We start from the raw sequence: 13,580 nt of genomic DNA, 5'->3' as shown, positions 1-13,580 counted from the left end.
TACAGAAATACTTAAGCAGTATCACTCCAAATAACAACTTTGGTGGGGCTTCAATTCAGATTCTTGAGCTTCAAAATCTAGTATTAGGATTCGTTAGTCAGGGATGGAGAACAGTTTGTTTCTTATCAACACACAGGTGAAGTCACCCCAGGTCCTAAGTGCTCTTTCTTAGCTTCAGTCTGCCCTTTGGTATCAATCGTTTCAATAATTGTCTCCCCATTCACCAGACTTGGGTTTCTTAGGTTTTCGTCAGAGATCTTCCAGGAATACAATATTACCACCCAATAAGCCCTATCCTGGGACAATGTCAAGTTGAGGATCCAACCCAGAGCATCAAGCATGCAACGTTAGTGCTCTACTGTATCCCAGCCCTGCATTTGACTGCGTATTAAAGTCACAACTTAATTCAAAATTTAGTTTGTCAATCTTTGTGCACATCAGCACTATGTGGCTAGAGTCCTCATTAGATATCACCATCACTGGAAAGTTTTAGTGGATGGCATTGTCCTAAAGAAGTAATTCTGCAGTGTATTGTTCTCTCTGGTCTCAAGAGGAAAACAATAATGAAGCTAGCTATTAAATATCTAATCTTTGGGAGATCATTATTTATGGAATATATCAAAGGTAAACTTTTACCCACCAAAAAGGTAAAAAAAAAGGTAACCATGTCAAACCATGAAGATGACTTAAAAATATTAAACTAAAACAATAATATCAATTTAGTACAGTTCTAAAATGTATGTACATAAATACTACAGAAAAGGCATGCCTCCTGCAATTTGAACAGGGGTGGATATCTAGAATTAAAGACTAAGTTTTTCTCATCTCTTCCAATCCCAACTATAACTGTATGTTTTCTTCTTTCTATAGACTTTAATTTCTAAAAACACAACCTTTGACCCACGCTTCTTTTCAGATTCTCTTCAGTTTCACTGGTAAGCAAAACAAGAATGATGACTTGGATGCCCATTATGCATCAGACTATTTGTCTTTTGTTTATTTTTGTAAGAAACTTCGAGGGGGGCCGGGAGTTTGGCCTAGTGGTTAAAGTGCTTGCCTAGCATGCATGAAGACCCGGGTTCAATTCCTCGGTACCACATACCTAGAAAAAAGCCAGAAGTGGTGCTGAGGCTCAAGTGGTAGAGCTCTATCCTTGAGAAAGTCCAAGGACAGTGCTCAGGCCCTGAGCTCAAGCCCAGGACTGGCAAAAAAAAAAAAAAAAAAAAAGAAACTTCGAGGGTGCTATCCCTGTTTCATTGATGAGGAAGTTAATACTTAAGAGCAGCTTGGAACCCAGTGGTAGTTGGTCACAACTGTAATCCTATCTATAAGAGACTGAGATCTGAGGATCAAAGTTCAAAGCCAACTGGGCAGACAAATCCAAGAGATATATAATTAACCAGGAAAATGCTGGAACTAGAGGTGTGGTATAAGTGGAAAATACCAGTCCCTGAATTCAAACCTCAATAATAGCATTTTTTTTCTTTTTGTTTATACCAGTGAATGAAATTGAAGAGGCAGCTTCTATGATTCTAATCTTCAAGGGGCAAAGACTAGTTACAAGTCCTCCTACTCTTATTCTGTATAACCAGTCTTACCAGCTTTAAAGGATCTAGTGCTCCTATCCTACAGTATACAAAGGCCTGTTGCCCTAAAATAATTACCTACTGAATGAGGTCATGGTTTTCTCCAAGGATCATCTTGTTAATAGCAGAAAAATTGATACTGTTAAAGTAATTGTCAGTTATTTATCTTCACAGGCTGCCACTCTTGGCAACGAACTTTCCCTCAATGTTTCACTTTTTTTTTAAATTCATGAGAGCAATATTTCTGAAGCCTAAAGAGAATGAGGATATATTCAACTCCCTTGTTAATTGTGCAAAAGCCCCACTGGCCGGCAAACAGCAGAAGTTATTTTTAGGATTGAAACAATGACCTCACTTTCCTAAGAATGTAGCTTCAGCTGTTTTGATTGTGGGCAGGTCAGGAATGTCTAAAATTTATACAAAGACTCATGATGATAAATTCTGCATAAACAACATGGCCTTTCAATAGGGACTGCTATACTTAAGAAAATACAAACTTGGTAATCTGTCTTCTGGTAAAAGCATTCCACAAAACATCTGAAGTTAAAGTCACTTTAAAAATAGGAAAATGGGGGCTGGGAGTTTGGCCAAGTGGTAGAGTGCTTGTTTTGCATGCATGAAGACCCAGGTTCGATTCCTTGGTACCATACACATAGAAAAAAAGCCAGAAGTGGTGTTGTGGCTCAAGTGGTAGAGCTCTAGCCTTGAGAAAGCCCAAGCACAGCACTCAGACCCTGAGTTCAAGGCCCAGGACTGACAAAAAAAAAAGGAAAATGGGATGGAGAAACTGGGAGAGAACAAGAGAAGGGGTGACATTGTCCAAAGTAAATGTACTCTTTACCTGACTTAGGTAACTGCAACCCCTTTGTACATCATCCTCACAGAAACAATAATTTTTTTTAAAAAATAGGAAAATGAAAATTATATGTAATGGCCTCGTCTAATTTTAAATAACTTGAAACCACATATAAAAGTTTAGAACAGATAAAAATGGGAACAGAAAAAGCAAGAATGCCAAACTTAAGCACTTACAGCTATTAAAATGATCATACAGATTCTACAGGAATTTGCTTTGGAAGACAAAGTACAGGAAACCTGACGAAAGCAGTTAAAATTAGATTTCCTTGGAAGAGGAAGAGATGAATAGATATAATTATTAATAAAAACTGAGGGGCTGTGAGTTTGGCCTAGTGGTAGAGTGCTTGCCTACCATGCACAAAGACCCGGGTTCGATTCCTTGGTACCACATACATAGAAAAAAAGCTAGAAGTGGTGCTGTGGCTCAAGTGGTAGAGTGCTAGCCATGAGGAAAGCCCAAGGACAGTGCTCAGGCTCTGAGTTCAAGCCCCAGGACTGGCAAAAAACAAAACAAAAAAAACAACAACAAAAAAGACTGAAAGGAGTATGAGAGGTTCCTGTTTGGGTTTTTAAGATGGGGTCTTACATGCCCCCACAGTGACTTGTAACTCTATGTAGCCCAGGCTGCCTAGAACTTGTGATCCCTCTCCTGCCTCAGCCTCCCAGGTGCTGGGATTATAGAGATTATGTCACCATGCTTCAATTTAGAATATCATTTTCTAAGACCCACTTCATTCACCCTTTCTTGAAGAGCAAATAATAAAGGTCAACTTTGGTAAATAAAAAGTTTAAACAAGTGTTTTATCATAAAGTTTTAATTATGGTTCAGAAAAAATTTGAGTGAATAACTTTCTCTGAAAAAATATATTGACTCTGTGGACTGCAGTTACTTGGGGGAGAGGATGGGACTACTGGTAAGTTAAATTACCCCATTTTCTATTCTGAAAATGACAAAAAGTCCCAATTCCAGTCTGATTATAAAGGTACATGTGCCCAAATGGCTGAGAATAAATACAAAACAAGAAAGGCAAAAGCTGTATAGCTAAGGGCATGCAAGAGGCTCTAAGAGAAAATCTCAGAAATACCCAGAGTGGCAATAAGGAGCATTTGGCTGGAAACTGAAGTTCTTTTCAGTCGTCTTTGTCTTTGGCCCCGTGTTTGAGGATGCGGGTGAACTCAATGTAATTGAAATTGCCCTTTTTGTCAATGGGGGCTTCTCGGTATAGCTCATCCACTTCCTCATCTGTGAAGCGGTCGCCCATGGTTGTCAGCAGCTCCCGCAGGTAATCCTCCTGGATGGTGCCTAGAGAATGAAGAACCGAAGATCAGAATATATACTGCTCTGAGAGTTAGTTACAAGAACTATATACACTTGACTGTGCATTCTCTACATCAAGAGACTCTACACATGATGATACATGAATTATAGGGCTTCCAGCCACTGTAGACAACTTCAGCAGACAGGTTCTTAGAAAATCAGCCAGCTGCTTAGCACCCACTATATTACTATGCTGTCACTTGGCTGCCATGTCTTCTGATCTCTTGATGGCAGGGACTACACCTATCCTTAAACAAAAGTAATGAAGTTTGACCCATTCCCATTATATAAAAAAAAAAATAGCAGTTAATTACCACATTAAAATGAATACATGAAAAAGTAAAATAAAAAATAACTGACTGAAATCAATATCCCATCATAAATGTAAAGAAACTGTTCCAATCGTAAGAATAGTGGCGTACTTTAACAAGTTGTGTTATTTCAGGCACTTCACCTTACCTCTAACTTCGGTTTTTTTGTCTTGTTTTACTTTTTTTTTCAAGGGAAACAGGGTTGCTATGTAGTTCAGCAGGCCATGAACTTGTGATCTCCAGTCTCTATGTGAAATTATAGCCATATACTGTCACAGCTACTTAAATTGTTTACAAACACATAATACTTGAGCATCGATGTATCAGACATTGTGATAGGCAATGGGTCTGTGCAGTGATAAAACAACTGGTCTATTTTTTATTAAAAATTTGCTACCAAGGTTGTCTCAAAACCTGCCTGCCCAAAGAATACTACTACTTATACATATAAACAGCAATAAATGAATAAGTGTATGCTGACTGCTATGCTAGTGGCACTTGCCTGTAATCCTACCTACTCAGGAGGCTAAGATCAGAAGACTGGTTTAAAGCCAACCTCAAAACCCCCCCCCAAAAAAAACAAAAAAAAAACCAAAGTAATATTTGAGTTGGTGCTGGTAGTTCATACCTATAATGTAGCTATTCAGGAGGCTGAGGTCTGAGGATCAAAATTCAATGCCCATCTGGGACCAAAAGTCCATGAGATTCTTCTTTTTTTTTTTTTTTTTTGCCAGTCCTGGCCTTGAGCTCAGGGCCTGAGCACTGTCCTTGGACTTTCTCAAGGCTAGAGCTCTACCACTTGAGCCTCAGCACCACTTCTGGCTTTTTTCTATGTATGTGGTACCGAGGAATCGAACCCGGGTCTTCATGCATGCTAGGCAAGCACTCTACCACTAGGCCAAACTCCCAGCCCATGTCCATGAGATTCTTATCTCTATTTAACCACCAAAAAGCTGGAAGTGGAGCTGTAGCCCAATTAATAGAGTGCTAGCCTTGAACAAAAAAAACAAAAAAATCCAAAGACAGCTGCTAGGCCCTGAGTTCAGGCTCTAGGACCGTCAAGTGATAATAGCACCAAACACAAAAAAAGTAATACCTGCTCACAGCACAAAAAAAAAAAAAAAAAAAAGTCAAGCAATATAGAAATGTCTCTGTTGGGGGAAGAAAACTAGTATGTCTCTATTTTTTTTTAATTCCATACTTTCCAAAATAACTTAAGTGGCTTGTTTTTGGTTTTTCAAAATGCTAAGGACTGAACCCAGGGCCTTGAACATGCTGATAGACATTCTACTTCTGAACTACATCCTTTGGCATTTCCTTTGGAAGTAAGGAATTGCTATGCCTACTTCAGATTCTCCTGTATGTCTTAGGAGGGCTAGAATTGTTGGCATACTCCATGATGTCCCTCACCCCAACTATAGTTTTTTCTGTGAGTGCATTCAAGTATATCATGTCATTTCCTTATTTCATATTCACAGCAAGCTTATGAGGTAACTAGTAGTATTGCCTACTTCACAAATAAGAAAACATAAGTTAGAGAAATTAAGTAATTGGCCCCAAATTCCATAGCTATGATGCAGCAAGCAGGGGAATCTAAAACTAGGCAGTATGGTTTAAAACAGAGGTTAGATAGCAGATTTAAATCATTTTAGAGTTGAGGGATTGTACTGGTGTCAGTCTATGATGAGAAACTCCTTATTTAGGATTGCTCTGGAAAAAGTTATTCATGTTAACAAGTATTTTCACATGCAACCTATGAAACTGTGTGAGCTACTGTGGACAGTGAGGCAAAGGCTGAGCAGACCAAATGAAAACTCTGACCATTACATTTTAAATTACTGTATATTTAGTTATCACAACTCAAAAGCTAAGTCACATTGTAATTAAAGGTTATCTCTGCCTTACCAGTTGCTTCCTCGTCAAAGCAAGCGAAAGCATTTCTGATGACATCTTCAGGGTCTGTGCCGTTTAACTTCTCACCAAACATGGTGAGGAACATGGTGAAGTTGATGGGGCCTGGAGCCTCATTCATCATGGCGTCCAGGTACTCATCAGTTGGGTTCTTCCCTAAACATACAAAATCATAATTAGATTACATTATAAAACATATCAACTATTAATCAAAGGAAATCTTTGTCAAGAAAGGTGACCATCTATCTAGGTAGTATGCATTTGCACTCATGTAATGAAACTGTTTAGGTAAACAAGTTTTCCCTAATGAAGACAGTCTTCACTGAAAGTTTCCGAATATTAGGATGCTTCTATTCCGTTAAGAGGAATAGAACCTCTCTTTCTCATACACATGCCCAACCTCATAAAGCCTTAAGAGTCAAAAAATAAACATAAAAGTCACTATGGAAAGTCTACCCACTATATTATTAAATCTGAGCAGTACCCAATGAGGCGAGCATATCATGCAAATCTTCCTTGTCGATGAAACCATCTCGGTTCTGGTCAATCATGTTGAAGGCCTCTTTGAACTCCTGGATCTGGGACTGGTCAAACATAGCAAACACATTGGATGTTGCGCGCTGAGGGCGCTTCTTGGTGGTTTTGGTCTTTGCCCTTTTGCTCGACATGGTGACAGTTAAATCCTAATTAAAAATCACAAGGAAAGCAAAATTAGCATCTAGGAGGACATAAGACTCAACAATACAGTAATTTACAAAAGTAAACGAAGTCCATTTTCCTGATATGTTTGAGCTAATTAGAGAGTGATATACCCCAAGAATCCAAAGCATACCCTGCAAAATTAAGGAGATGAGGGAAGGGGTAGGTTGGGTGGGATGGGTAAGAATACTGAAAAGAGTGATATTGATCAAGATATAATATATTCATAAACTACTTGATTAATTGGGCACTCCTCTGTACAACAACTTACAGATAACTTAAAAAAAGTAAATAACAACAACAACATCACTTGGTAAGAATTTCTCAAGCAGTGGAAACTATTAACACGAAGAACTTGACTAAAAAAGAAAATCCAGACTCATGCTTTCCATTTACTCACTGTGTAATAGCCATTTTTTAAAAATGGCCTGTCACTTCAAATTCCAAATTAAAGCCAGTATCAAAGTTGAACTGAAATTTGATTTGGCACTGGTTTATAGACAAGGTTATACAATGCCAGGACTGCTATATAACAAGTGGTTTCATCAAATACTTAGGCACCTGGGAAACAGTGCTGGTTCTACACATCTGTCCTATGGAGGTGCTAAGAAATGCAGTCACCTTTAACAGGACCATACTGCTGACGCCCTAACCTACATTACTTATCCCATGTACCGTGGAGAAAAAGGCAAGGAAGCAGAAGGCAAATGGATGGAATACTACTCTCCTAATCACTACTACCAGTGTTCTTCTATATTCAACTAACATTTTTTTGTAGCCACATGTCTCTGTTCCAGGTTTTTCATGAAATATTTTGCTGAAAGTCTGACAGTAAACTTTAGATAGAAAATTAAAGCTAACTAATCTCTTACTAAGTTTCATAGGCACTATATACTCTATCCAGATTATTCATCTGAGCCACACTAAGTTACTTGATATCACTAAGATCTCTACACAGAAATTGGAGCAGTTTTCACCCTGATGACCAAGATGCACTATACTTATAAATTGATTTGTTTAATGTAAGCCCCTTTGTGCAACTAAAGATACTAAATAAATGAATGAATCGGAGCAACTTAAAAATAGTTTAAGTATCTTAAAAGATACAGAAACTACTTTCTCTCTAATAACCTAAATTTATAAGTTAAAAAGTATGTCTAATAATACATTGAATGAAGACATTTTTCTTCAATACTCCATTTGAAAAACATTACAAAAACATGTTCAATATTAGAAATCCAATTATCACCCAACAAAATTCTACCGTACCATCCTTCAGAGTTGGGAGTAGAGATGGTAGTCAGCAAACTTCCTTCCTGAAGAGCAAGATGAAGACACTGTACTGAGTTATATTCTTCTGAGCTGGTCTAAAATAGGCACTACTGATTTCACTCTGACCAGGATAACAGTTTTAAAGCTTACGTCCTGAAAACAACATTTAGCTATGATGTGGCAAAAACACTATGCCCTTGCTCTAAAAATAAATCTGTGGACTGCAAAGAATGAAATACTACCTAGATCTCAGCATTCAAAGTCACCCTTAGAGTATGTGTATGAGTTTAAAATGTTTTTTTCTCACATTCCTTCCTTGACTATCCCATACCACACAGACTAAGCTCAATTATGGAAATAATTAGAAAAGCTCCATTCACATTATTTTTAGCTAAGTCTGCTTTCATATTTTAGCAGGAAATTCCAGAAAGAGTAGTCACAAATTCCAGCCTATTCAATATAGCGCACTCCAGCAATACAGCGAAATGTTGCTGGAAAATACACTATACATGACACAGAAATTACATACCACTTCAAAATTTCCTGATTATTTTAACCATCCTTTAGGAGCCTGCTTTTCATCACCTATTGAGTTGTTCATGAAAACATACTTTTATTCTGTAGTATTTTTTTGGGGGGGAGGCTCTAAACCTCATTAAACTATGCAAAGTTCTGTTTTCTCCTTCTACATACTTAAACTACAAGCAGTATATTATCCCCATGTCTTAAATGTACTTAAGGACTTGAGGCGAGCAGTTGATACGCAGTGAGGGGTACGTATTTTTGCCAGTCCATCTAATATCTCAGACATGTCGTGCCTTTGGTAAGCCACAGAACATCTTTTAAAATAGTCTTGTTCTGTATGACACCATTGTCTTCCCCTAATGATGCAGCAATGTCAGTTATTTTAAGAACAAGGAAACTGGTGAAAATAGTTGGCCAAATAGTTGACATACTCTCTTTGCTGTCCCTTGGTTATCTCATATTGTTACAGTATCTCACTTTGTTATCTGATATATTGGATGTATTTGTATTTGGTTATTTGAAATTCGATAGGGAAGGGGGGAAAATCAAGACGGGGGGGGGGAGTGGAGGAGAGGGTAATGGGGACCAAGACATGTGAAAGGGTATCAATATATGTGAATTCATGCACCTTCTATCTGGCAAATATCATGTAACCCTTTTATTAATTACAATAAAACATGTAAAAAATAGTTGACATACTAATTCTTTAATTTATAAAATCTCAAGTACTAATTTTAGTGTAAGCTTTAAGGTATCTTTAAAATTTAGTTTATAGGGGCCGGGAGTTTGGCCTAGTGGTTAAAGTGCTTGCCTAGCATGCATGAAGACCCGGGTTCGATTCCTCGGTACCACATACACAGAAAAAAGCTGGAAGTGGTGCTGACGCTCAAGTGGTAGAGCTCTAGCCTTGAGAAAATCCAAGAACAGTGCTCAGGCCCTGAGCTCAAGCCCAGGACTGGCAAAAAAAAAAAAAAAAAAAAATTTAGTTTATAATATAATGCAGGTATGTAGCTTAAATTTATGTATTTCCTTCTTTTAATCAGACATACGCATTAATTTGTAAATGCAGTATATAACAGTTCAAAAGCTTATCTTTGTACCAACAAGTCTTACATAGAACTTCAGATCACTCAATACCCTATCCTATCAACATTATGATGAGCACTTATTACACTAATTTATTAGCCAGGCACTGGTGGCTCACGCCTGTAATCCTAGCTACTCAGGAGGCTGATATCTGAAGATCACCATTCAAAGCCAGCTCAGGCAGGAAAGTCTGTGAGACTTTTATCTCTAATGAACCACCAGAATACTGGAAGAGGTGCTGTGGCTCAAGTGGCAGAATGTTAATCTTGAGCTGAAGAGCTCTGGCCCAGAGTTCAAGCCCCATGACAAAACAACAAAATATTAGCACTGACTATCAGTTAAAAGTTAAATGTAATTTAAGCAGGTGCTCTATGTTTAAGGAGCTTAAAATATAGTTGGAAAGGCAACTAAGAAGAAATCTGATTGGTTTAACTTATGAGATGAACAAATAGTTTTCATAATTTGCATTCTAGAGGCATGACTCTAGTTTTAAAAAAGCAAGACAATAAACCACATGATTTATGATTATCATATGATTATCAACTTTTAAATTCAGGACAAACTACAGATTTCTAAAAGATTAGGTGGGCACTAAGATCCTATTTGAAAGCTGCAAAATACCACAGAATTAGAAATCTGGATGCTACTCTTGTTTCTAACAATTAAGTCACTTAATTCTATCTAAAATAGATAGTGTAATATTGATCAAATCATTACCTGGGCCTTAACTTTTTCATGACTGAATTTTAATTTATGAGTTCATCTCCTACTAGAAACTTGAAGCTGTATAGCAACAGTAAATTTAGCTTCTCAGTCAGTTGTTCCAAAACAAAGAAAATGTGATTTTACTTTCTTTTCCCTATCAACTAAAAGTATGCATAGAATAAGCAGGGATGGAGGAAAACAAGTCAGGAACAGTGCGATAACATCACAGAGCTCATCCCTGACATTAGCATGGTCTTCTGTGTTTTGATTTTACTTCACTGTCTATTTTACTATGCCTTAATGAGGGTGAAACTCAGCAAATAATAAGCCTCCTTGGAGTGGGCAGCTCAATTTTAAAAGTTAGGACAAATTAAAACTGAAAACATTTCATCCCAGTGCCTGTTATCCTAGTTACTCTGGGGGAGGAAGGGATCTAAGGTTGTTCTAATCACAGTGTGGATCTCTTCTCAAGGAGAGTTGGGTGTAGTGGCCCCCATCTGTACTGGGAAGCCTAACATAAGTGGATTGCACCCAGGCACCCTAGGGAGGGCCCTACCTCAAAAGCTACTAGCAAAATAGTGCTGGGGGTATGCTTGGCAGTTAGAGTCGCCTAGTAAGCTTCATGAAAATTCAAACCCAGTACTGCAAAAAGAAAAGGGAAAAAAAAAAGCTGTACACCAGTGTAAATTCTCTATCTAGAACCAATGGGAAGATCAGATCACCTGAGAATTTCAAATTTTGAAGTATTCTCACTTGTCAAGTTGAACCTTTTATTTTGGAAGCCCTTAATGAGATTCTTGGTATGAGGGCTTTGTTGTGTGAAACCTGAAAATAGAGACCTCTGCAGGGTAGCCTTCCATAAACCATAAGGATTTCAAAGGCTGAGTTGAAAGAAAGACAATGAAGAGGAATCAAGAACATTCAGCGTACAGATGGAAAGAGCACAACTTCTAAGTCAGGGAGGAGAATGTAGGGGGCAATGAATCTATAGTTTTGTAACTGTTTGTTGAGATAGAGGAATAAACCATTAAAGATTAATATAACAGGAGAGACACAAATGATGGAAGATATTAAATGAGACAAAGAAATGGGAAAAATAAAAGGTAAAAATCAGGGCCGGGAGTTTGGCCTAGTGGTAGAGTGCCTGCCTAGCATGCACAAAGACCAGGGTTCAATTCCTCGGTACCATACACATAGAAAAAAGCCAGAAGTGGTGCTGAGGCTCAAGTGGTAGAGCTCTAGCTTTGAGAAAGTCCAAGGACAGTGCTCAGGCCTTGAGCTCAAGCCCAGGACTGGCAAAAAAAAAAAAAAAAAAAGGTAAAAATCCTCAAAGAGGTTTCCCCCCATACACCAAGGGAAAGCAGAAGATTTTTTAGAACTTGTAGAAATATAGAACTTGTAGGAACTATGTTATCTATACAAAATCAAGTTGAACTAATTCATGCTAATATAAACCACAGGATGTTTTAATTAAAACCTTAGGGTCCTACATTTATAAAGCAGTAATAAACGTAATCTAAAAACTTCTCCAGAATACTTAAATTGAGAAAATTTTGGAAATACACGTCGTAAAATGAAAAATTTCCATCTTAGAATTGCAAATCATGAGCTCGGCTCCCCACAGCTCATGCCAGTAATCCTAGCTATTCAGGAGACCAAGATCTGAGGATCCGGGTTCGAAGTCAGCCCAGGCTCCAATTAACCACCAACAAAACAGAAGTAGAGCTGCAGCTCACCCGTAGTAAAGCACTAGCCTTGAGCAGAAATAAATGAACAGCAAAAAAGGCCCTGGGTTTAAGTCCCAATACCAGCACTAAAGATAAAAGAATTGCACGGTGCTTCAGCACCTACTAACCTACTCTGCTTTCCAAATCCACAACAAATTTACATCCCATTTAATCAATGCACCTATTCCCAAACTGAAGGGTGTTTTGCCCCCATCTTTGGTGTTTACAGTTCTTTCAAAGTATATTTTCAACCGAGTTGTTTTTTTTTTTCCCTGTCCCAACTAAATCAAGTTTTCATTTCTTACGTCAACTTCCGGTTGCCAGTAGGCTTAGTTCTCAGACGGCCACACCCAAAAGTGCTTTCCCAAAGACAAATTAGCTGTCAGGCTGCCTCGCCAGTTAAATCTCTCTTTCTAAAATAAAAAGGAAGATGCTTTTCAGGTTAACCTTTTTCAAGGGCTTTTCAGAAACCAAAACAAGCATAGCAGCAATTTAGGAAGGTGGGGGGGGGGAAGAAACCATTTTCGCCTTCAGATATAGAACTACGCATAAGTTAAAATACTGAGCCTGCTCCTGTTCCAAACGCCTCTAAAGAGGTGACCCGATGCTTTCCAGTATCTATTAAACCGCCCTAAAAGAAAAGGTTTCTTCGGGGAATAGACGCGAATACAAAAGTTCTGCACGAAGCGACAAAGGATGGAAGCAAATGAAGTCCCGAGCTCCTCTCGGTCCAAACGTCACTGACAAGCAGAGCGTTCCAGAGGAGGGGACACCGGCTCCGATTGGAGTGGCCCGTGCCCATCACCCGGCGCCGCGCAGCTGCGCCGACAGCTGCGGCGGGGCCGGGGGGCGTGAAGGGAATCCGGGGCCAACTCACTCGAGGCGGGCGAGTCTGCGTGACACGCTAAACATAGGCCGGGTGTCAGCTCCGCGCGGCTCGGGTTTCGCAGGCCGGGCAGAGCCAGGCGCCAGCGGGCCGAGCCACACTTTCCGAGCTGCAAGTCTGGGGCACCAGCGTGAAAGGGTGCGTCGGGGCCGCTTTCGGCTCCAGCCTGGCCCCGGGGCTCAAATCCCGGGATGGAGGTGTGACACCTGCCCAGCCAGGTGCGCTCCCCGAGCCCCAGGGTGGCCCTGAGGAGAGACGCGGCCATTCCGGCCGTCCCGCGAGGACCGGGGTACGGGGCTGGGCCTCGGCCCGACCACCACTCACCCCGCACGGCCACAAAAACCCGAACTCCTCCGCGAACCCCGGCGAGACCGACGGCACCACCCTTCTCTACCTCGAGCCGCCAAAAAAATTCAACACATCCGACCTCCGCTGAGCAAACCGGAAGGAAGTCGAGGCACCATTCTGAGTTTACAGAGTTGGGCCACATTTAATGGGGGAGCGAGGGAGGGGGGGTCTCCCAGGGTGGTCTGCAGACACACTTTTGAACAGCTGCGGAGATAGAAAGCGCGACGCGACACATTTAGAATAGAGAGCAATGGAAAACGACTGGTTTGGGACTGTGGCTGAGTTTCTGCCTCTTTTTTGTACTTCTTCTGGCATTGTCAGTTCTCCTCCCCCCCCACCTGTGCAGAT

The 13,580-nt window shown here is 39.8% G+C and overlaps 1 protein-coding gene across 4 annotated transcripts; it reads right to left on the bottom strand.

Moving 5' to 3' along the window:
- Nucleotides 1-3,241: 3,241 nt before the first annotated feature.
- Nucleotides 3,242-13,338, bottom strand: LOC150049887 (myosin regulatory light polypeptide 9). 4 transcript variants are annotated; one of them, XM_090353391.1, is made up of 5 exons: nucleotides 13,209-13,338; nucleotides 12,304-12,411; nucleotides 6,469-6,667; nucleotides 5,979-6,140; nucleotides 3,242-3,747 (listed from the first exon to the last, which is right to left on the bottom strand). In XM_090353391.1, the coding sequence occupies exons 3-5, from the start codon at nucleotides 6,650-6,652 to the stop codon at nucleotides 3,575-3,577; spliced, it is 519 nt and encodes a 172-aa protein (XP_090209517.1). In that variant the 5' UTR covers nucleotides 6,653-6,667; nucleotides 12,304-12,411; nucleotides 13,209-13,338; the 3' UTR covers nucleotides 3,242-3,574. The 4 variants fall into 4 exon arrangements, with proteins under 4 accessions (XP_090209517.1, XP_090209516.1, XP_090209515.1 ...); XM_090353390.1 differs by having other exon boundaries at nucleotides 12,304-12,407; XM_090353389.1 differs by lacking the exon at nucleotides 12,304-12,411 and having other exon boundaries at nucleotides 13,209-13,337.
- Between the last annotated feature and the right edge of the window lie 242 nt (nucleotides 13,339-13,580).

The sequence above is a fragment of the Megascapheus bottae genome, chromosome 19 (genome assembly GCF_031878675.1).
Source record: "Megascapheus bottae isolate mThoBot1 chromosome 19, mThoBot2.hap1, whole genome shotgun sequence".
NCBI lineage: Eukaryota > Metazoa > Chordata > Mammalia > Rodentia > Geomyidae > Megascapheus > Megascapheus bottae.
This window is presented reverse-complemented; position numbering and strand designations above follow the sequence as displayed.

Coding starts and splice junctions, on each gene's coding strand:
- LOC150049887 (XM_090353388.1), bottom strand. Junction 6,141..6,468: donor TGATATGCTCGCCTCATTGG/GTACTGCTCAGA, acceptor TTGTATGTTTAG/GGAAGAACCCAACTGATGAG. Junction 3,748..5,978: donor CTTTGACGAGGAAGCAACTG/GTAAGGCAGAGA, acceptor TTCATTCTCTAG/GCACCATCCAGGAGGATTAC.